The sequence below is a fragment of the Tachyglossus aculeatus genome, chromosome X2 (genome assembly GCF_015852505.1).
Source record: "Tachyglossus aculeatus isolate mTacAcu1 chromosome X2, mTacAcu1.pri, whole genome shotgun sequence".
Lineage (NCBI taxonomy): Eukaryota > Metazoa > Chordata > Mammalia > Monotremata > Tachyglossidae > Tachyglossus > Tachyglossus aculeatus.
In genome coordinates this window covers 2,394,816-2,418,299 of record NC_052100.1, presented here as the reverse complement: position 1 = coordinate 2,418,299, position 23,484 = coordinate 2,394,816, and the positions used below count along the sequence as shown (strand labels likewise).

Genomic DNA, 23,484 nt, shown 5'->3' with positions numbered 1-23,484 from the left:
TCTGGTCAGAGGGCTAAATCCCCCACCCACCCACCCACCCCAGTTCCCCTGGGGCCCTTCTCTTGGACTACAGTCTGAGAACGGTAGGGATGGACCACCCGACCACTCAGCCCTCCCCTCGGACCCTGTGGGACTTGGAGCTGGCCAAAGGGTCAGAGGGCGGCTATAATGAACTTGGTGAGGGGCCTAGGAACTCCCCTGCCAGCTCTAAAACAAGGCCTGGATCCCCCTGGCCCCTTGCAGAGCCGCAGTTTTGAGATGGGTCTTCCCCTGTGCTCGGACCCTCCGGGCCCTCTACCTCTTCCTTTACCCTTCCTCAGGAAGGGGAGGGAGCTCTCTTCCCTCCTCTAGGCTGCTGGGCCCAGCCCCTCTTGGCTGCCTTGATTTCCTTTCTCCCTTTCTCAGAAACAAGGTTCTGTAGGCTGAGGAAGCTTATTTTCCCCCTGCCAACGACCAACCGGCCCCTTTGCCCCTCTCCAGGGCTTTCCCCTCCCAACGGAATCCCAAGAGGAGGTGAGCCAGTTATCCTGCACCCTCCCTCATCATCTTTTCTCTCTGTGGCCTCATAATCGTAGCATTTATTAAGCACTTAATGGGCGCTAAGCACCGTGGTAAAAGGTGGTAAACGCCCGCCCCGCTGTCCAACCTGCTCGCCAGCCAATCTCTAGCCTGTTTTTTGGACCTTCTGCTATTCTCAGATGCACAGCTTCCTGTGGTGACAAGCTTCAGTGGATAGCTCTGGTTCCTGCTAGTCATCTCCCCTCCCCACCCGGCTAAGTGGAAGGCTTTGATCCCATCCTTATCTTCCCACACAGGAGAGTCTTGATCCCTTCTCCCTCCTAGCTCTTTCCTAACTCCCCTCTGGCCCTGGGCCCTGCCGCAGTGGGGAAGCCAACCTAAAATTAAACCAAACGAGAATGGCCGGTAACCCAGTCTGGGTCTGGCTCGCTGCCTATACTCCCAGCTGGAAGCTCATGGGGCAGGGGCTGGAGGAGGTCAAATTCATTAGCCAGCAAGTGGGGAGGAGTTGGGAGAAGGGCTTTGGATCTGCTGAGTAGAAGAGAAGGCGGGGGGGGCGGCCGCATCATGGCCTACTGGAAAAATCGTGAGACCGAGAGTAAGCAGACATGGGTTCGAATCCCCGTTCCACAGCTTTCCTGTTTTGCCACCTTGGGTAAGTCACTTGACCTCTGTGCCTCAGTTTCATCTGTAAAATGAAGCTCAAATAATAATTATGGTACTTGTTAAACATGATGTGCCAAGCACTCTTCTAAGAAGCTGGGGTCGACACAAGTTAATCTGTTGGACACGGTCCCTGTCCCACCTGGGCTCCCTGTTTTACAAATAAGGGAGCTGAGGCCCAGAGAAGTGAAGTGGTTTGCCCAACGTCATTCATTCAATGGTATTTATTGAGCGCTTACTGTGTGCAGAGCACTGTACTAAGCGCTTGGGAAGTACAAGTTGGCAACAGCAGACCAGTGGGATTGGAACCCAGGTCCTTCTGACTCCAAGGCTTGTATATTACCCGGTAGGCCAGGCTGCTTACCTGTTCTCCCTCCCCACCCATCCCCACTGTGAGCCCTATGTGGGTTGGGGACCGTACCTACCCCAGCGCTTAGCATCGAGTTGGCACTTAATGCCATAGTGCTTATTAGCCGGGGCCAAATGGGAGGAGGGAAGAAGAGGGAAGGGGACAGAAATGCCCTTACTCCTCCCCTGCCCCCCTACCTAGGAGGCTGCAGCATGGAAGAAAACATTTTTATTACGGGTTCCTAGTCGATCCGTGTCCTCGTGCAGTCCGGGCCCGATTTCACCCCAGGGCCGAACCAGATCGGGCCCGTCCGGTCAGGCCCCAGGGCGGGAGAGACGGTCCGTGGTCACGGGTGGCCGTTACCGGCCGGGGGCCACGGCCACCTCGCCCCCTTCCTTCTCCTCAGCGGCCACGGCCACGCTCCTCCTCTCGGCGATCAGCCGCTTGACGCCCACCATCCACTGGCTGACCTCGGCCACGTGGTCCACCATCAGCGAGCGGTGGATGTCGTCCGCCTTGTCCCAGTGGTCGGCCTGCAGCTCTGAGGGGGCAGGGGCGAGGGGCTCCCTCCAGTCCTCCCCCTCCTGCGCCTGCCACACCCTCGCCCACCCCCCAAATCATAATTCTGATCGTGGTTAAGCCCTTACCACTGGGTATATAGAAGGTTGTCCCACGGGGGGCTGACAGGTTTAATCCCCACTTTACAGGTGAGGTAACAGGCCCAGAGAAGTTGAGCGGCTTGCCCGAGGTCACCCGGCAGACGAGTGATTAGAACCCAAGCCCGGGCTCTCTCCACTGAGCCCCGCTGCTTCTGGAGTGGGGAGGGGGGCTGGGGGGCAGCCCTCGCTCACCTTCAACCAGCAGCACCATCCGTTTCTTCACGGGCGCCGACAGTTTCCCGCTCTCCCACTGCTCCCGGAGCAGCTCCAACCGCCGGCTGATGTCGTCGCTGACCTGTTTCTGGGAGCGCGGGCGGAGTCGCCGGGTCAGGGGGGTGGCATCCAAGGGTCGCGGCCTCCGTCCCCCCCCAACCCGAGTCACCCTCCTCCTCTCAGCCGTCCCCCCCTCCTGCGGCCCTGCCTCCCGAGGCCTTTCCTGGGTCCCGCAGGGGAGGCGGCAGGAGGAGCCCCCCGGGGTCTCACCCGCGTGTGCGCCCGGCAGGCGGCCAGGACCTGCTGTAGGGGCTCCAGCACATCCTCCAACGCCGCTTCGCTCTCACAGGCCGGGGAGCCGGTCGGGCCCGTCCTCAGCGGGGAGGGGCCTTCGCAGGGCGGGGGTCCCGGCGGCGTGGCTGGAGGGGCGGGGGACCCCCTCAGTGAAGTCCTAGGGCCCTGCTCGTTGGCGGGGACTGCGATGATAAAAGGGGAAGCTGAACTGAAGTCCCCTTAGGGATCTAGGGTCGTTTTTCGGGGCTGGGGGGGTGTCTATGGTATTTAAGCACTTACTACGTGCCAGGCACTGAACTAAGTGCTTGGGTATATACAGTTTAATCAAGAGGGACCCCTACGTCCTTCATGGGGCTCACGGTTTTAAGCCTCATTTTACAGGAGAGGGCCCAGTGGAGTTAAGTGACTCGCTCAAGGTCACAGAGCAAACAAGTGGCGGAGGAGGGATTAGAACCCAGGTCCCCGGACTCTCAGGCCCACGCTCTTTCTGGGAGGCCACGCTGCTTTTCTTGAAGAACTATCATCCCAACCCCCTAAGGGCCAAGGATCGAAGGAACTCCTCTGCCCGTTCTGAGGAGGGGCCGGGTGGATGCCCACTGTTGGGTAGGGACCGTCTCTAGATGTTGCCAACTTGTACTTCCCAAGCGCTTAGTACAGTGCTCTGCACACAGTAAGCGCTCAATAAATACAATTGATTGATTCATTGATTGAATGGATGGGCAGAAGGCAGCATGATTAGATTTTCCATTAAGGATCTCAGTTGAAGACGGGGCCCGGGCAGGGTCCCCGGGGATAAGACCATGGATCTGTCCCCGGTTTAGGAATACTGAGAAGCAGTGTGGCTCAGTGGAAAGAGCACAGGCTTGGGAGTCAGAGGTTTTAGGTTCTAATCCCGACTCCCCGATATGTCTGCTGTGTGACCTTGGGCAAGTCACTTAACTTCTCTGAGCCTCAGTTACTTCATCTGTAAAATAGGGATTAAGACTGTGAACCCCACATAGGACAACGAGATCATCAGCAGCAGCAATCGTATTTATTGAGCGCTTACTGTGTTCAGAGCACTGTACTAAGCGCTTGGGAAGTCCAAGTTGGCAACATATAGAGACGGTCCCGACCCAACAGTGGGCTCACAGTCTAAAAGGGGGAGACAGAGAACAAAACCAAACATACTAACAAAATAAAATAAATAGAATAGATATGTACAAGTAAAATAAATAGATAGAGTAATAAATATGTACAAACATATATACATATATACAGGTGCTGTGGGGAAGGGAAGGAGGTAAGATGGGGAGGACGGGGAAACTATGTACAAATAAAATAAATAGAATAATAAATCCGTACAAACATATATACATATATACAGGTGCTGTGGGGAGGGGAAGGAGGTAAGGCGGGGGGGACGGGGAGGGGGAGGAGGGGGAAAATATGTACAAATAAATAGAATAATAAATCCGTACAAACATATATACATATATGCAGGTGCTGTGGGGAGGGGAAGGAGGTAAAATGGGGAGGATGGGGAGTGGGAGCAGGGGGAGAGGAAGGAGGGGGCTCTTTCCACTGAGCCATGCTGCTTCTCATAGTAGCGAAGCCACTACTACTTCCCTAGTAGTAGAAGGGCCAGGGGCGTCTAGACTGTGAGCCCGCTGTTGGGTAGGGACCGTCTCTAGATGTTGCAAACTTGGACTTCCCAAGAGCTTAGTCCAGTGCTCTGCACACAGTAAGCGCTCAAGAAATACGATTGGATGAATGAATGAATGATCATTGGTCAATCATATTTATTGAGCGCTTTACTGTGTACCGAACACTGTAGTAAGCACCCGGAAGAATACACTATGATAGAGTAAATGAGTAATAAACACATACAAACATATATTCAATCGTATTTATTGAGCGCTTACTGTGTGCAGAGCACTGGACTAAGCGCTTGGGAAGTACAAGTTGGCAACATCTAGAGACGGTCCCTACCCAACAGCGGGCTCACAGTCTAGAAGGGGGAGACAGACAACAAAACAAAACATATTAACAAAATAAAATAAATAGAATAGATATGTACAAATAAAATAAGTAAATAGAGTAATAAACACGTACAAACACATATTCAATCGTATTTATTGAGACTGTGAGCCCGTTGTTGGGTAGGGCCTGTCTCTAGATGTGGCCAACTTGTACTTCCCAAGCGCTTAGTCCAGTGCTCTGCACACACTAAGCTCTCAATACGATTGAATGAATGAATGCACACAGTAAGCGCTCAATATGATTGAATGAATGAATGCACAGCACTGTACTAAGCGCTTGGGAAGTCCAAGTTGGCAACATCTAGAGACAGTCCCTACCCAACAGTGGGCTCACAGTCTAGAAGGGGGAGACAGACAACAAAACAAATTAACAAAATAAAATAAATAGAATAAATATGTACAAATAAAATAGAGGAGTAATAAATACATACAAACACATATTCAATCGTATTTATTGAGACTGTGAGCCCGTTGTTGGGTAGGGCCTGTCTCTAGATGTTGCCAACTTGGACTTCCCAAGCGCTTAGTCCAGTGCTCTGCACACAGTAAGCGCTCAATACGATTGAATGAATGAATGCACACAGTAATTGCTCAATAAATACAATTGAATGAATGAATGAATGTACTAAGCGCTTGGGAAGTTCACGTTGGCAGCATCTAGAGACGGTCCCTACCCAACAGCGGGCTCACAGTCTAGAAGGGGGAGACAGACAACAAAACAAAACATATTAACAAAATAAAATAAATAGAATAGATATGTACAAATAAAATAAGCAAATAGAATAATAAATACATACAAACATATATTCAATTGTATTTACTGAGCGTTTACTGTGTGCAGAGCACTGTACTAAGCACTTGGGAAGTCCAAGTCGGCAACATATAGAGACAGTCCCTACCCAAAAGCGGGCTCACAGTCTCGAAGGGGGGAGACAGACAACGAAACAAAACATATTAACAAAATAAAATAAATAGAATAAATATGTACAAATAAAATAAGTAAATAGAGTAATAAATACGTACAAACACATATTCGATCGTATTTATTGAGACTGTGAGCCCGTTGTTGGGTAGGGACCGTCTCTAGATGTGGCCAACTTGGACTTCCCAAGCGCTTAGTCCAGTGCTCTGCACACAATAAGCGCTCAATACAAATGAATGAATGAATGCACACAGTAATTGCTCAATAATTAGATTGAATGAATGAATGAATGAATGAATGTACTAAGCGCTTGGGAAGTTCAAGTTGGCAACATCTAGAGACGGTCCCTACCCAACAGCGGGCTCACAGTCTAGAAGGGGGAGACAGACAACACAACAAAACATATTAACAAAATAAAATAAATAGAATAGATGTGGACAAATAAAATAAGCAAACAGAATAATAAATACGTACAAACATATATTCAATCGTATTTATTGAGCGCTCACTGTGTGCACAGCACTGTACTAAGCGCTTGGGAAGTCCAAGTCGGCAACATATAGAGACAGTCCCTACCCAACAGCGGGCTCACAGTCTAGAAGGGGGGAGACAGACAACAAAACAAAACATATTAACAAAATAAAATAAATAGAATAAATATGTACAAATAAAATAAGTAAATAGAGTAATAAATACGTACAAACACATATTCGATCGTATTTATTGAGACTGTGAGCCCGTTGTTGGCTAGGACCTGTCTCTAGATGTGGCCAACTTGGACTTCCCAAGCGCTTAGTCCAGTGCTGTGCACACAGTAAGCGCTCAAAACGATTGAATGAATGAATGCACACAGTAATTGCTCAATAAATACGATTGAATGAATGAATGAATATACTAAGCGCTTGGGAAGTTCAAGTTGGCAACATCTAGAGACGGTCCCTACCCAACAGCGGGCTCACAGTCTAGAAGGGGGAGACAGACAACACAACAAAACATATTAACAAAATAAAATAAATAGAATAGATATGTACAAATAAAATAAGCAAACAGAATAATAAATACGTACAAACATATATTCAATCGTATTTATTGAGCGCTTACTGTGTGCAGAGCACTGTACTAAGCGCTTGGGAAGTCCAAGTCGGCAACATATAGAGACAGTCCCTACCCAACAGCAGGCTCACAGTCTAGAAGGGGGAGACAGACAACAAAACAAAACATATTAACAAAATAAAATAAATAGAATAGATATGTACAAATAAAATAAGTAAATAGAGTAATAAATACGTACAACCACATATTCGATCGTATTTATTGAGACTGTGAGCCCACTGTTGGGTAAGGACCATCTCTAGATGTGGCCAACTTGGATTTCCCAAGCGCTTAGTCCAGTGCTCTGCACACAGTAAGCGCTCAATACGATTGAATGAATGCACACAGTAAGCGCTCAATACGACTGAATGAATGAACAGCACCGTACTAAGCGCTTGGGAAGTCCAAGTCGGCAACATCTAGAGACGGTCCCTACCCAACAGCGGGCTCACAGTCTAGAAGGGGTAAACGGACAACAAAACAACACATATTAACAAAATAAAATAAATAGAATAGTAAATATGTACAAGTAAAATAGAGTAATCAATCTGTACAAACATATATACAGGTGCTGTGGGGAGGGGAAGGAGGTAAGGTGGGGGGGATGGGAAGGGGGTCCACTGAGGCACGCTGCCGCAACCCCAAGCAGCATGGCCTGGGTGGGGAGGGATAGAAGGGGGGGATCGATCAATCAATCCATCGTATTTATTGAGCGCTTACTGTGTGCAGAGCACTGTACTAAGCGCTTGGGAAGTCCAAGTCGGCAACATATAGAGACAGTCCCTAACCAACAGTGGGCTCACAGTCTAGAAGGGGGAGACGGAGAACAAAACACATATTAACAAAATAAAATAAATAGAATAGATATGTACAAGTAAAATAGAGTAATAAATATATACAAACATATATACAGGTGCTGTGGGGAAGGGAAGGAGGTAAGGCGGGGGAGATGGAGAGGGGGCTGAGGGGGCTGAGTGTGGGAAGGCCTCCTGGAAGAGGTGAGCTCTCAGTAGGGCCTTGAAGGGAGGAAGAAGTTGGCAACATCTAGAGACAGTCCCTACCCAACAGTGGGCTCACAGTCTAGAAGGGAGAGACAGAGAACAAAACCAAACATACTAACAAAATAAAATAAATAGAATAGATATGTACAAGTAAAATAGAGTAATAAATATGTACAAACATATATACATCTATCCAGGTGCTGTGGGGAAGGGAAGGAGGTAAGGCGGGGGGAATAAATAGAGTAATAAATACGCACAAACATCTATCCAGGTGCCGTGGGGAAGGGAAGGAGGTAAGGCGGGGGGGATAGAGAGGGCTGAGTGTGGGAATCAATCAATCAATCGACTGTATTTATTGAGCGCTTACTGTGTGCAGAGCACTGTACTAAGCGCTTGGGAAGTCCAAGTTGGCAACATCTAGAGACAGTCCCTACCCAACAGTGGGCTCACAGTCTAAAAGGGGGAGACAGAGAACAAAACCAAACATACTAACAAAATAAAATAAATAGAATAGATATGTACAGGTAAAATAAATAGAGTAATAAATCTGTACAAACATATACATCTATACAGGTGCTGTGGGGAACGGAAGGAGGTAAGGCGGGGGGAATAAATAGAGTAATAAAGACGCACAAACATATATACAGGTGCCGTGGGGAAGGGAAGGAGGTAAGGCGGGGGGGGGATGGAGAGGGCTGAGTGTGGAAATCAATCAATCGATCGTATTTATTGAGCGCTTACTGTGTGCAGAGCACTGGACTAAGCGCTTGGGAAGTCCAAGTTGGCAACATATAGAGACGGTCCCTACGCAACAGTGGGCTCACAGTCTAAAAGGGGGAGACAGAGAACAAAACCAAACATACTCACAAAATAAAATAAATAGAATAGATATGTACAGGTAAAATAAATAGAGTAATAAATCTGTACAAACATATACATCTATACAGGTGCTGTGGGGAACGGAAGGAGGTAAGGCGGGGGGAATAAATAGAGTAATAAAGACGCACAAACATATATACAGGTGCCGTGGGGAAGGGAAGGAGGTAAGGCGGGGGGGGGGATGGAGAGGGCTGAGTGTGGAAATCAATCAATCGATCGTATTTATTGAGCGCTTACTGTGTGCAGAGCACTGGACTAAGCGCTTGGGAAGTCCAAGTTGGCAACATATAGAGACGGTCCCTACCCAACAGTGGGCTCACAGTCTAAAAGAAGGCCTCCTGGAGGAGGTGAGCTCTCAGTAGGCCCTTGAAGGGAGGAAGAGAGTTAGCTTGGCGGCCGTTTGGATCCAGAGGGGGGGATGCTGGACGGTTTTGTGTTTTTTGGGGGTGTGGGGGGTGGGGGTGTCGCCGTGCTGACCTGTGGGGGCTCCGTCCTGGGGGGCGGCCACTCTCCTGGTGAGGGCAGGCCGCTTGGGCCCCCCGCCTTGGGTCTGCAGGCCGTAGGACAGCTGAGGGGGGTCGTTCCAGCCTCGCTCCTTGTTCCCTGGGCAGGGCGACAACCGTCCGGCTCACGCCCCACCTGCGGACCCCCACCACCCCTCCCCACCCCACCCAACGAGCCCCCCCCCCGGCCCTGCTCACCCGGTTTGACATACAGCTCGGCCATGGTTGCCCCCGCCCCTGCCAGCGGGGGGGCCCCCACGTCACTTCCGGGGGCCCCCTCCCCACCCGGGGGGCGGGGCCTACTGGGGAGGGGGCCGGGGGGACCCCCCCACCCCCCCAACGCCCACCGGGACCAGGCCGGGACCTGACACCCTAAGCCTGGGGCAGAGGGACATCCATCTGCCAGCCTTCGGTCAACTCTATTTATTGGTAGCGTTAGTAATGGAATGTGTTCATAATAATAATAATAGTGAGGGTATTTGTTAATAATAATAATAATAGTATTTGTTAAACGCTTAGTATGTGCCAAGCACTATTCTGAAAGCTGGGATACACGGTAATCAAGGCTGGGCCTCCACCCTAAGCCTGGGGGAGAGGGGCAGCCGGCTGCCAGCCTTCAGTCAACTCTATTTATTAGTAGCATTAGTAATGGAATGTGTTAATAATAATAGTGAGGGTATTTGTTAATAATAATAATAATGATGGTGTTAAGCGCTTACAATGTGCCAAGCACTATTCTAACAGCTGGGATACAAGGTAATCAAGTCTGGGCCTCCACCCTAAGCCTCGGGGAGAGGGGCAGCCGGCTGCCAGCCTTCAATCAACACTATATATTAATAGTATTAGTAATAATAATAATGGGATGTGTTAATAATAATGAGGGTATTTAATAATAATAATGGCATTAATTAAGCACTTACTATGTGCAAAGCACTGTTCTAAGCGCTGGGGAGGTTACAAGGCAATCAGTTTGTCCCACAGGGGGCTCACAGTCTTCATCCCCAATTTACAGATGAGGGAACTGAGGCCCAGAGAAGGTTTGTTAAGCACTTACTATGTGCCAAGCACTGTTCTAAGAGCTGGGGGGGATACAAGGTAATCAAGGGTGGGCCTCCACCCTAAGCCCGGGGGAGAGGGGCATCTGTCTGCCAGCCTTCAATCCACTCTACTTATTAGTAGCATTAGTAATAATAATAATGGAATGTGTTAATAATAATAAAAATGATGGAATTTGTTAATAATAATAATGGTATTTGTTAAGTGCTTACTATGTGCCAAGCACTGTTCTAAGAGCTGGGGGGAATGCAAGGTAATCAAGGCTGGGCCTCCACCCTAAGCCTGGGGGGGAGGGGCATCCGTCTGCCAGCCTTCAATCAACTCTATTAGTAGTATTAGTAATATAATAATAATGGTGGAATGTGTTAATAATAATAATTGTGAGGGTATTTGTTAATAATAATAATAATGATGCTATTTGTTAAGCGCTTACTATGTGCCAAGCACTGTTCTAATAGCTGGGATACAAGGTAATTAAGGCTGGGCCTCCACCCTAAGCCTGGGGGAGAGGGTCATCTGTCTGCCAGCCTTCAATCAACTCTATTTATTAGTAGCATTAGTAATAATAATAATGGAATTTAATAATAATAATAATGAGGGTATTAATAATAATAATAATGGTATTTGTTAAGCACTTACTATGTGCCAAGCACTGTAAGAGCTGGGGGGGATACAAGGTAATCAAGGCTGGGCCTGGGGGAGAGGGGCATCCGTCTGCCAGGCTTCAATCAACTCTATTAGTAGTATTAGTAATAATGGGATGTGTTAATAATAATAATAATGAGGGTATTTGTTAATAATAATAATAATAATAATGGTATTTGTCAAACGCTTACTATGTGCCAAGCACTACTCTAAGAACTGGGGGCGGGGGATACAAGGTAATCAAGGCTGGGCCTCCACCCTAAGCCTGGGGGAGAGGGGCATCCATCTGCCAGCCTTCAATCAACTCCATTTATTAGTAGTATTAGTAATAATAATAATGGAATTTGTTAATAATAATAATAATAATGCTATTTGTTAATAATAATGCTATTTGTTAATAATAATGCTATTTGTTAATAATAATAATGATGGTATTTGTTAAGCACTTACTATGTGCCAAGCACTGTTCTAAGAGCTAGGAAGAATACAAGGTAATCAAGGTTGTCCCACGGGGGGGCGCTCACAGTCTTCATCCCCATTTTACAGATGAGCAAACTGAGGCACAGAGAAATGACTTGCCTAAAGTCACACAGCTGATAATAATAATAATATTAATAGTAATGATGGTATTTGTTAAGCACTCACTATGTGCAAAGCACTGTTCTAAGCGCTGGGGAGGTTACAAGGTGATCAGGTTGTCCCACGGGGGCTCACCATTTTAATCTCCATTTTACAGATGAGGTAACTGAGGCAGAGAGAAGTGAAGTGACTTGCCCAAAGTCACACAGCTGACAATTGGCGGAGCCGGGATTCAGAACCCGTGACCTCTGACTCCCAAGCCCGGGCTCTTTCCACTGAGCCACGCTGCTTCTCTAAGTGCTTACTCTGTGCCAAGCACTGTTCTAAGCGCTGGGGTAGATACAAGGTAAGCAGGCTGTCCCTGGTGGGGCTCACGGTCTTCATCCCCATATTACAGATGAGGTAACCGAGGCACAGAGAAGTGATTCGCCCAAGGTCACGCAGCTGACAAGTGGCGGAGCCGGGATTAGAACCACGAGGTCTGACTCCCAAGACCGTGCTCTTTCCATTAAGCCGCGGGAAGAGACCGAACCAATTATTATTAGTAATTAGTGCTGTGCACACAGCGCTCAATAAATACGATTGAATGAATGAATAATAATAATAATAATGATATTTGCTAAGCACTATGTTCCAGGAGCTGTATTTAGCACTGGGGTGGATACAAGCAAATCGGGTTGGACGTAGCCCCTGTCCCTGGTGGGGCTCACAGTCTTAATCCCCATTTTACAGATGGGGGAACTGAGGGACGGAGAAGTGAAGGAACTTCACATAGTAAGTGCTGAACAAGTACCATAATTGTTATCATTATTTTTATTCCCTGTCCACAGTGCCCTCAAAGTCTATGAGGGCAGGGAGGTGGGGAGCTGCCTGCCAGCCTGGAGGGAGGGAAATCAATCAATCAATCGTATTTATTGAGCGCTTACTGTGTGCAGAGCACTGTACTAAGCGCTGTTTGCAGCTCGTGGGAGGGGAATGTGTCTATTGTTGTAATGTACGCTCCCAAGTGCTTAGTACACAGTAAGCGCTCAATAAATATGACTGAATGGGGGAAGGAGGAGCCGTCGGAAGGAGGAGCCGTCTGCCCTTCTGGGGCAAAGGGAAGCTGTCTGTGAGTCTTAATAATAATAATAATAATAATGGCACTTGTTAAGAGCTTACTATATACCACTGTACTAAGCGCTGGGCTGGATACAAACAAATCGGTTTGGACATAGTCCCACATGGGGCTCACAGTCTCAATCCCCATTTTACAGATGTGTTAACTGAGGCAAAGAGAAGTGAAGTGACTTGCCCAAGGTCTTAGTCTTGGCAAAGGGGAGCTGCCTGCCAGCCTTGGGGTAAAGGGAAGCTGGCTGCCAGTCTGGTGGTCTGGGAGGAGGGGGAACTACCACCAGTCTGGGAGAAGACAGAGCTGCCTCCCTCTCTGGGCCCACACGGACTAGATTTCCCCGGAGTTGTCCCAGTTAAATCGCTCATAACAGACCCAACCCAACGCCCACCCACCCCAGGCCCAGGAGAGTCTCCGTGAGAGCAAGGGTCTCCGTGGGATTTTATTTGCCGCCGACTTGGCTAGAAAGAGTTGCTGAGGTAGAGCCAGCTGGTCCAGCGAAGGGCCGGACGGGTCCGGGAGAAGAGGGGCGGGGAGGGGCCGTGGGTCTTGAGGCCACAGGGTGAGGTCAGGCCCAGTGGGAAGTAGTCGATAATAAATAGATAATAAATAAGTGTTGGGGCAGGGCAAGCTTTGGGGGGGGGAGGACAGGCGGAGGTGACGCTGAAGGAATGAGGGGGAGGGCCGGGGTCCCCTGAACCCCCTACCACGGGGATAATGCCTATCCGACCTAAGGAGTGTGCAGCAGGGAGGGTTTGAGCCGGAAGGCTTCCAGGAAGGAAAAGACGCCCCTCTTCTGGGGGACCGGCCCCCGGCTCCCGCCTTTGAGGAGCGGGACGGGGAGGGAAATGGGCAAGCCGGGGGCCGGGAGGGAGCCGCCGGGAGAGTCCACCGAACTGGTCCGTTTGAGGCGCAGCCGCATCCGGGTCTGGGCCCCCCGGGCCTTCCCGTGAGCCGCCGAAGCCACGAGACACTTCTGGTACTGCACCTGAGGAGAGGCGATGGATGGGGTCAGTCAGGGCCCGGCCTGGGGTGGGCCGCCCCCTTCAGAAGGCTGGGACCACGGAGGGCAGATGGGAAGCCTGGGGAGGGCAGGCCTGCCGCCTGGCTGACTCCCTAGTCGTAATAATAGACTGTGAGCCCAATGTTGGGTAGGGACTGTCTCTATATGTTGCCAATTTGTACTTCCCCAGTGCTTAGTACAGTGCTCTGCACATAGTAAGCGCTCAATAAATATGATTGATTGATTAATAAAGGTATTTACTGGGCCCCCGCTGAGTATCATGCACTGTACTAAGCACTTGGAACGGTGTAACGGAAGCCCCCGACACGTTCCCTGCCCACGAGGGGCTCACACTCTATCAGAGGAGACGGACAGAAAAGATTTTTCAACGGTGAAGTCAAAATAAGGTTCTGAGCTCTTCTCTCGCCAGGCCGCGAGGGGCTCGGGTGGATCCGTGTCATCTTGAGGCCTCCCCGGGGGTTCACGGGGAGGGTCCGGCCCGGGAGGGTGACGGTTGTCTGGTCCTCTGGGGGTGAAATGGTCGCTGGGAAGAGATCCCGGGAGGGGTTTGGAAAGGTCGGGGCAGATCTGTGCCCGGGCTCACCATGCAGGCGGCCTGCACGGCTTCGGACAGGGCCCCGGCGTGAGGCTGGCACCAGAAGGCTGCACACTGGAAGCTCTGGCGGCCCAGGTCGGCGATGAGGCCGAAGGTGTGGGGGTCTCGGCCCACTCCGATGAAGGTCACGTGCCTCACCGGGCACTGCCACAGAGGTTCCTCCTCCGCTCCCGGCTCCACCTGCCCGTCCGTCCCACCCGCCCCCCGCCCCATCCAGCACCAAGTCAGGGTGAGGCAGGCACAGAACGAGGGAGGAGGGGGAGAGCCGGCCCCGAGCCTCGCCTCCCCTCACCCGGAGCCCTCCCCGCCTGGCGTGCCCCATACCTGGACGGGCATCGCCATCATGAGCGAGTCAGAGACACTGAGCGTGGCTGCCACCCACGTGTCCCGCTCGTGCTGGGCAGTCAGGGCCCCGATGGCCTCGTTCAGCACGTCTATGCCTGGGCGGGGAGGGGGACGAGATTGCTCATGGCAACTGCCTCCCCCTGCTCTGCCCTCCATCAGGCCTGTTCGGAGGGGACGAGACACCCCCCCCAACACACACAGACACACACCTCGAGCCCCCACATCCCCCTGGGTCAGATTTCTAGGGCCCCTGGAGGGAAGAGGGGAAGGAAACAGAAGGACCAGTCCCGGGGTTGGAAGGATGGGGGTTAAGGGACGCTTCAGGGGCCCGCCAGCCCCTACTACTACCCTCTCGTGTCTCCGCCCACTAACCCCATTCTTCCCCCCACCATCCCCGGCCCATTCGCCCCCTCCACCTTCCCCTCCTCCTCCCCTTTTCCCTGGAGTCCCTTCCCTCCAACCCCAGCTCCTCACCCATAGCCTTGGGCACGGGCATGCTGCCCACATAAAGGGCCTCGTATTGCTGAGCAGCCTGGCTCATGGCATCCAGGATCTCCACTGTGGGGACAACCCCGGGGGTGGGGACGGGATCAGGGGGAGGTTGCAGCCTCTCACCCATCCCAGAAGCCCCCCCCCGCCCCTTCCCGGGTGGGTTCAGGCTGGAGAGGGGGTCAGGGTGAGGCAAGGGGCTGACCCAAGGCTTCTGTCCGCTCCCACTCTGTCCCAGCAGGGCCCATAGGGAAGATTAGCGTCTGCTGTTTTGAGGTGCAGGCAGAGGGGAAGGGAAAGACGCAAGGGAACAATGAAATAATAATAATAATTGCGGTATTTGTTAAGCGCTTACTATGTGCCAAACACTGTACTAAGCACTGGGATAGATACAGGATAATCAGGTCCTACATGGGGCTCACGTTCTAAGTAGGAGAACAAGTACTGAATCCCCATTTCACAAGTGAGGGAACTGAGGCACAGAGAAGTGAAGCGACTTTCCCAAGGCCACACTGCGGGTACGTGGCACAGCCGGGATCAGGATCCGGGTCCTCTGACTCCCGGGCAGTGGCTCTTTCCACTAGGCCACTCTGCTTCTCCATACTCCGGGGGGAGGGGAGAGGTTCGGTGCCCAGCCCCCGTTCCCGGCCCCTTCCCTTATGACCCCTTTCCAGTGCCCCTCCGCAGAGGGTGGTACCTTGGCGGGGAAGGTCTTCGGGTGATATGGGGTCCGGGGAGCAGGAGGCGGGGTCACTGTTGTCCCCTGCCCGCTCAGCCAGGATCTGCAACCCAAACCCAGGTGCTAAATCCATGGGGGCCACTGGCCCCCCTCTCTTTCCCTCCCTCCCTCCCGTTCCCATCACTGCCTCCTCCAAAACCTGGACCCTCAGCTTTGCCCCCCAGAGTCTCCAACCAGGCCCAAGAGCTTCCAAGAGAGACCCCCAAATCGGGGCTCACCTGTTAGGTCTTCGCCTCCTGCCTGCCCCCCATCTTCCCGATGAATCCCGATGTTCTGGGGGTGACCAGTCGCAGACCCGGCCCAGACCTCCCCCCGTCCCCGGCACTCTCCCGGGCCTCCTCTCTCCGCATCTCACCTGGGCACAGAGCCCGTGGAGGGCACTGGCAATGGCTTTGGCGGGCACATTGCAGTGGAAGACGTGGCACTTGAGCATACAGGTGTCCTTGTCGCTGGCCACAAAGGCAAAGTCCCTGCAGGAGGACGGGGGTGCGGGGGGGGGGGGGGGGGGGAAGAGGAGGAAGGTTTGGTGGGGTGGGGGGCAGAGCAGGGTCAGGGGCTGATTCACAGAAGTGGGGGGGAGGAGGGAGAGGGATGTGGGGGGGCTCTCAAGGCCCCTCCACTCACCTGTCTCTGATTCCGGCAGCAGAGGGAGAACACAGAGGACGGAGTCAGCCTCCCCCGTCCCCGCAACCTCAATCCCCCCATCTCTCCTCCTCCACCATAATAATAGCTAATAAATAATAACAGTATAACAATGTAACAGCCACATGCCCTGCCCGCGACGACCTTACCGTCCAGAGGATGTGCCGGAAGAGAGACGGGGTCACCACTCACCGGCCATTGGTGCAGCCCACCCCCCAAACCCGGATGTGCAGCAGGGGCTGGCAGTGGATCAGGCTGTGATCCCGTGGGTTCACCAGGCTCATGGTATCCTTCTTCAAGATCATCACCATGTTCTGGTCCTAGGGAGCGGGCGGGACGGGGGGCTCAGGGAGCAGGGTAAACTGAGGTAACCAGGACGTGTCAGGCTGGGTCAGAGGTCACCCCTGTCTTCCCTCCCTCCTCCCCGCTTTCCTTTTTTTTTTAAGGTATTTGTTAAACACTTACTATGTGCCGGGCATTGTTCTAAGCACTGGGGTAGATACAAGCTCATCGTGGGCAGGGAATGTGTCTGTTTATATTAATTGGGATGTTTGTTAAGTGCTTACTGTGTGCCGGGCACTCTACTAAGTACTACCCACAAGGAAATTGGATTGGACACAGTCCCTGGCCCGCCTGGATCTCAGAGTCTTCATCCCCATTTTACAGATGAGGTCGCTGAGGCACAGAGAAGTGAAGAGACTTGCCCAAGGCCACAGAACAGATAAGCAGCGTGGCTCAGTGGAAAGAGCCCGGGCTTTGGAGTCAGAGGTCATGGGTTCAAATCCCGGCTCTGCCAACTGTCAGCTGTGTGACTTTGGGCAAGTCACTTCACTTCTCTGGGCCTCAGTCACCTCCTCTGTCAAATGGGGTTAAAACTGTGAGCCCCACATGGGACAACCTGATCACCTTGTAACCTCCCCAGCGCTTAGAACAGTGCTTTGCACATAGTAAGTGCTTAACAAAAACCATTATTATTATTATTATAAGCAGTGGAGCTATTGCTTACTTATTATTGTTTATTGTTGCATCGCACTCATTCATTCAATCGTATTTATTGAGCGCTTACTGTGTGCAGAACACTGTATGAAGCGCTCGGGAAGTACAACTTGGCAACATATAGAGACGGTCCCAACCCAACAAAGGGCATGCTACACCCAGTAAGCGCTCAATAAATACGACCTAATGAATGCCCTGCACACAGTCAGCACTCAATAAATATGATTGACTGACAGGTTGGACACAGTCCAGTGCTTGGCACATAGTAAGCGCTTAACAAATGCCATCATTATTATATGGGGCTCACAGTCTTAGCCCCCATTTTACAGAAGAGGTAACTGAGGCACAGAGAAGTGAAGAGACTTGCCCAAGGCCACAGAACAGATAAGCAGCGGAGCTATTGCTGACATTATTGTTTATTGTTGTATCGCACTCTCAATCATTCAATCGTATTTATTGAGCGCTTACTGCATGCAGAACACTGTACTAAGCGCTTGGGAAGCACAAGTTGGCAACATACAGAGACGGTCCCGACCCAACAACGGGCGTGCTACACCCAGTAAGCACTCAATAAATACGACCTAATGAATGCCCTGCACACAGTCAGCACTCAATAAATACGACTGACTGACTGACAGGTTGGACACAATCCAGTGCTTGGCACCTAGTAAGCGCTTAACAAATGCCATCATTATTACATGGGGCTCACAGTCTTAACCCCCATTTTACAGAGGAGGTAACTGAGGCACAGAGAAGTGAAGAGACTTGCCCAAGGCCACAGAACAGATAAGCAGCGGAGCTATTGCTGACTTATTGTTTATTGTTGTATCGCACTCTCATTCATTCAATCGTATTTATTGAGCGCTTACTGCGTGCAGAACACTGTACGAAGCGCTCGGGAAGTACAAGTTGGCAACATATAGAGACGGTCCCGGCCCAACAACGGGCGTGCTACACCCAGCAAGCGCTCAATAAATACGACCTAATGAATGCCCTGCACACAGTCAGCACTCAATAAATATGATTGACTGACAGGTTGGACACAGTCCAGTGCTTGGCACATAGTAAGCGCTTAACAAATGCCATCATTATTATATGGGGCTCACAGTCTTAACCCCCATTTTACAGAGGAGGTAACTGAGGCACAGAGAAGTGAAGAGACTTGCCCAAGGCCACAGAATAGATAAGCAGCGGAACTATTGCTGACTTATTATTGTTTATTGTTGTATCGCACTCTCATTCATTCAATCGTATTTATTGAGCACTTACTGCGTGCAGAACACTGTACTAAGCGCTTGGGAAGCACAAGTTGGCAACATATAGAGACGGTCCCGGCCCAACAACGGGCGTGCTACACCCAGTAAGCGCTCAATAAATACGACCTAATGAATGCCCTGCACACAGTCAGCACTCAATAATACGATTGACTGACAGGTTGGACACAGTCCAGTGCTTGGCACCTAGTAAGCGCTTAACAAATGCCATCATTATTACATGGGGCTCACAGTCTTAACCCCCATTTTACAGAGGAGGTAACTGAGGCTCAGAGAAGCGAAGTGACTCGCTCAAGGTCACTCAGCAGAGCCAGGACTATCTATTAGGCCACGCTGCTTCCTTTGAGGGCAGATCGGCTAAGGTCCCCAGGTGGGAGAGGAGAAGGAGAGGGAAACTGACCTCAGCCCAGGCGCCGGTGGGAGGACGGGCTCGGCCCCGGCTCTGGGCCAGCTGCTGGATGCAGTTATTGACCACGATGCTGCTCTTCCCTGGGGTCAGGTCCTCTTCGGGTACCTCCACCCAGCCCAGAGAGCGCACAGCGAAGCACTGAGTCGGGGCACACGGGGAAGACCCGGGGGATAAGATTAACTCCCCATCCCCGGCCCCCGGGGCGGCCCGATGTCCCCGTCCCCGGAACAAAATGCATAACTGCGGTATTTGTGAAGCGCTTCCTATCGAGCGCTGCGTATTCAGCGTTGGGCTAGATAAAACGTAAGGGGATCGCACACAGTCCCTGGCCCACGTGGGGCTCACAGTCTACGGGCGACAGAGAACAGGCGATTAATACCCGTTTTTAGAGGAAGAAGCTGAGGCACGGAGCAGTTAAGTGACTTGCCCCAGGTCACACAGGAGGCAAGTGATGGAGCCAGGATTGGAACCCAGGTCCTCTGACTCTCAGGCCAGTGCTCTATCTAGGCCACCAGTGCTTCTCCTTCCCGCTAGACTCTTTGTGGGACGGGAACATGTCTACCAACTCTGTTGTGCTGTACTCTCCCAAGCACTCTGCACATAATAAGCGCTCAATAAACATGATTGATCGACTCCTGTCGATCTATACAGGTGCTGTTCCCCACAGCATATATATATATATATATATACACGTATATGTGTGTATATATACGTATACATATGTATATATACGTATGCATAAGTATACATATACGTATATATACACATATATATACACGTGTATATATACATATATACATATATGTGTATATATACGTATGCATATGTATATATGTGTATATATACATATACATATGCATATATACATATATATGTATATATGCGTATATATGTTTGTATGTATTTATTATTCTATTTATTCATTTCATTTGTACATATTTATTCATTTTATTTTGTTAATATGTTTGGTTTTGTTCTCTTTCTCCCCCTTCTAGACTGTGAGCCCGCTGTTGGGTAGGGACCGTCTCCAGATGTTGCCAACTTGGACTTCCCAAGCGCTTAGCCCAGTGCTCTGCACACGGTAAGCGCTCAATAAATACGATTGAATGAATGAACGACTCCTCTACTGGGAGTCCCGTTTACTGGGGGGGGTCGGGGGAGAGGCCCCCTGGCCCTCTGTCTCCTGGATTCCAGCATCCTAGCCCAGCCCGGGCTGCAGAAATCACTCCCTTTCCCCTTTCCCCCCCATCCCTGCCACCCCAGGCACCCAAGAGACCTACCTTAGACCCAGGCTCCTCGCTGCTAATGGATAATTCATCCCTGCCCCAGAATAGGGAACTCCTGCAGTAGAACAGGCCATAAGACACCCCCCAAGATGTGGGCCCAGCTCCCGGCCCACCCTCCACCCACCCTCCACCCCGACCAGAGGCCCAGGTTAGGGGAGAAGCCTAACCTAGGCTGGGATAGGGGGGAAAGATGGGGGCGCGGCGGCAGGGTGGCATTCGGCAGTGCCTCCGGTCCCAATCAGCTCCCATTACCTCCGGTCCAGTGAGCCTTCTAGACTGGAGAAGGATCTTCCCTTGGGGGGCCGGAGCCCCCCAGCCGCCGTGGTGCCCTGTGGAGAGTGGGTTGGTTCTAGCAGAAGAATGGGCAGGGATGGGTGGAAGAGGGGGACAGGGACCCACTAAGGTGGGGGGGGGGTCTTCTAGCCTGTGAGCCCACTGTTGGGTAGGGACTGTCTCTATATGTCGCCAACTTGGACTTCCCAAGCGCTTAGTACAGCGCTCTGCACACAGGAAGCGCTCAATAAATACGATTGATTGATTCCAGCCCAGACCCGAACTGACCACCCAATTCCTCCAGGGATGCAGGGCCCGTCCCCTCCCACGGGACAAGGATGTAGGCTTCCTCCCCTGCCCTGACTGGGCCCCTCCCGGTACCGTGCTAGGCGGAGCGGGCTCCCCGGGGCCCAACGTTGGGCGCTGCCACTGGGTGCTGCCGGTGGGCACGTGCCAGTAGTAGGTGCCAGCGGCATCGCGGATCTTCCTCCAGCCGGGGGGCAGGCCCTGCTCCCCCTCCAGGCTCTGGTCCCCCCACAGATCATCTGCAAGGACGGGGACTGTCAAATGACTTCAAGATGCCCACCCTGCCCTATCATCATCATCATCATCAATCATATTTATTGAGCGCTTACGGTGTGCAGAGCGCTTGGGAAGTCCAAGTTGGCAACATCTATGGACAGTCCCTACCCAACAGTGGGCTCACAGTCTAAAAGGGGGAGACAGAACAAAACCAGACTAACAAAATAAAACAAATAGAATAGATATGTACAAGTAAAATAAATAGAGTAATAAATATGTACAAACATATATACATAGTACACACATATATACATATCCCAGCTCCACCAATTGTCAGCTGTGTGACTTTGGGCCAGTCATTTCACTTCTCTGGGCCTCAGTTCCCTCATCTGTCAAATGGGGATGAAGCCTGTGAGCCCCCCGTGGGACAACCTGATCACCTTGTAACCTCCCCAGCGCTCGGAACAGTGCTTTGCACATAGTAAGCGCGTAATAAATGCCATCATTATTATTATTATTATGCCAAGCTGCCTCTGCAGGAAGGACGGGAGGGCACGGGCTGCCACTTATTGGACCCTCCGGCTTCCCCCCGACATGGGAAGGGCGGAGGTGGGGGTCAGCGTCAATCAATCAATCAATCAATCGTGAGCGCTTACTTGTGCAGAGCACTGTACTAAGCGCTTGGGAAGTCCAAGTTGGCAACATACAGAGACGGTCCCTACCCAACAGTGGGCTCACAGGCTAGAAGGGGGAGACAAGAGAACAAAACCAAACAGACTAACAAAATAAAATAAAGGAGGACCGGGCTCTGGGCCTGCAGAGGGGGGAGCGGTGGACAGGGGCCTCTCCCTGCTGGGTGCCTCGATTTCCCCAGCGCCCCGATGCAGAGGCAAATCCCTCCCCGCCCTCCAGGCCCCCTCTGCGGCCCTCCCCACGCACCGTCGCAGTTGACGAGGATGATGGCCAGCATGTAGTCCTTGCCCAGCATGGCACCCCCGGGTTGCCCCTGCCCGGCTCCCGCAAGCCCGGCCCGGAGCCGCACCGACACTGGGAGGAGTCGGTTGGGGGCTGGAGGGGGTGGAGCCCAGCTCAGAGGCAGCTCTGGGGGGGTGGAGTGTGTGTGTTTGTGTGTCTGTGTGTGTGTCTGTGTGTGTCTGTGTGTGTCTGTCAGGACCCCCGACCCTCTGGGAGGGGAGGAGGAGGAGGGTGGGATCTGTTAAGCCTCTTTCTTAGGGGATGAGATCATCCCTGTCTCCCCCTTTTAGACTGTGAGCCCACTGTTGGGTAGGGACTGTCTCTATGCGTTGCCAATTTGTACTTCCCAAGCGCTCAGTACAGCGCTCTGCACAGAGTAAGCGCTCAATAAATACGATTGATGATGATGATCCCCTAAGAAATAAAATAAGAATGACAGCATTTGTCGGCCCGGTGGGAAGAGCGCGGGCTTTGGAGGCGGAGGTCATGGGTTCGACTCCCGCCCCCACCACTTAGCTGGGTGACCTTGGGCAAGTCGCTTCTCTGGGCCTCAGCTACCTCGTCTGGAAAATGGGGATTGACTGTGAGCCCCCTGTGGGACAGCCTGATCACCTTGTAACCTTAGAACGGGGCTTTGCACCTAGTAAGCGCTTAATAAATGCCATTATTATTATTATTATTATAACCTGATCACCTTGTAACCTTAGAGCAGTGCTTTGTACCTAGTAAGCGCTTAATAAATGCCATTATTATTATTATTATAACCTGATCACCTTGTAACCTTAGAGCAGTGCTTTGCACCTAGTAAGCGCTTAATAAATGCCATTATTATAATTATTATTATAACCTGATCACCTTGTAACCTTAGAGCAGTGCTTTGTACCTAGTAAGCGCTTAATAAATGCCATTATTATTATTATTATAACCTGATCACCTTGTAACCTTAGAACAGTGGTTTGCACCTAGTAAGCACTTAATAAATGCCATTATTATTATTATTATTATAACCTGATCACCTTGTAACCTTGGAACAGTGCTTTGCACCTAGTAAGCGCTTAATAAATGCCATTATTATTATTATTATAACCTGATCACCTTGTAACCTTAGAGCAGTGCTTTGCACCTAGTAAGCGCTTAATAAATGCCATTATTATAATTATTATTATAACCTGATCACCTTGTAACCCTAGAGCAGTGCTTTGTACCTAGTAAGCGCTTAATAAATGCCATTATTATTATTATTATAACCTGATCACCTTGTAACCTTAGAACAGTGGTTTGCACCTAGTAAGCACTTAATAAATGCCATTATTATTATTATTATTATAACCTGATCACCTTGTAACCTTGGAACAGTGCTTTGCACCTAGTAAGCGCTTAATAAATGCCATTATTATTATTATTATAAC

At 51.0% G+C, this 23,484-nt stretch overlaps 2 protein-coding genes across 4 annotated transcripts; both read right to left on the bottom strand.

Moving 5' to 3' along the window:
• Nucleotides 1–1,742: 1,742 nt before the first annotated feature.
• SRA1 (steroid receptor RNA activator 1) lies at nucleotides 1,743–9,396 on the bottom strand. 2 transcript variants are annotated; one of them, XM_038771258.1, is made up of 5 exons: nucleotides 9,314–9,396; nucleotides 9,090–9,215; nucleotides 2,674–2,879; nucleotides 2,383–2,491; nucleotides 1,743–2,072 (listed from the first exon to the last, which is right to left on the bottom strand). In XM_038771258.1, exons 1-5 carry the CDS (start codon nucleotides 9,336–9,338, stop codon nucleotides 1,891–1,893), a joined length of 648 nt encoding a protein of 215 aa, XP_038627186.1. In that variant the 5' UTR covers nucleotides 9,339–9,396; the 3' UTR covers nucleotides 1,743–1,890. The 2 variants fall into 2 exon arrangements, with proteins under 2 accessions (XP_038627186.1, XP_038627187.1); XM_038771259.1 differs by having other exon boundaries at nucleotides 2,383–2,485.
• Nucleotides 9,397–12,935: 3,539 nt separating this feature from the next.
• APBB3 (amyloid beta precursor protein binding family B member 3) lies at nucleotides 12,936–22,222 on the bottom strand. Of its 2 annotated transcripts, XM_038771007.1 has the most exons (13): nucleotides 22,040–22,222; nucleotides 20,960–21,123; nucleotides 20,558–20,634; nucleotides 20,300–20,360; nucleotides 19,011–19,157; nucleotides 16,533–16,660; nucleotides 16,323–16,328; nucleotides 16,054–16,168; nucleotides 15,657–15,741; nucleotides 14,945–15,028; nucleotides 14,450–14,565; nucleotides 14,114–14,305; nucleotides 12,936–13,494 (listed from the first exon to the last, which is right to left on the bottom strand). In XM_038771007.1, exons 1-13 carry the CDS (start codon nucleotides 22,086–22,088, stop codon nucleotides 13,237–13,239), a joined length of 1,482 nt encoding a protein of 493 aa, XP_038626935.1. In that variant the 5' UTR covers nucleotides 22,089–22,222; the 3' UTR covers nucleotides 12,936–13,236. The 2 variants fall into 2 exon arrangements, with proteins under 2 accessions (XP_038626935.1, XP_038626936.1); XM_038771008.1 differs by lacking the exon at nucleotides 16,323–16,328.
• Between the last annotated feature and the right edge of the window lie 1,262 nt (nucleotides 22,223–23,484).

What these genes read in the sequence shown, in the direction of transcription:
- APBB3 (XM_038771007.1), bottom strand. Translation starts at nt 22,088, where the DNA reads ATGCTGGGCAAGGACTACATGCTGGCCATCATCCTCGTCAACTGCGAC. An exon ending in CCACCGGCGCCTGGGCTGAG is followed by an intron (nt 16,661 to 19,010) that starts GTCAGTTTCCCT and finishes CCCGCTCCCTAG; the next exon opens with GACCAGAACATGGTGATGAT. An exon ending in GCCCGTGCCCAAGGCTATGG is followed by an intron (nt 14,566 to 14,944) that starts GTGAGGAGCTGG and finishes CTCCCCGCCCAG; the next exon opens with GCATAGACGTGCTGAACGAG.
- SRA1 (XM_038771258.1), bottom strand. Translation starts at nt 9,338, where the DNA reads ATGGCCGAGCTGTATGTCAAACCGG. An exon ending in CGAGCTGTATGTCAAACCGG is followed by an intron (nt 9,216 to 9,313) that starts GTGAGCAGGGCC and finishes CGCCCTGCCCAG; the next exon opens with GGAACAAGGAGCGAGGCTGG. An exon ending in CCTGCCGGGCGCACACGCGG is followed by an intron (nt 2,492 to 2,673) that starts GTGAGACCCCGG and finishes CCGCGCTCCCAG; the next exon opens with AAACAGGTCAGCGACGACAT.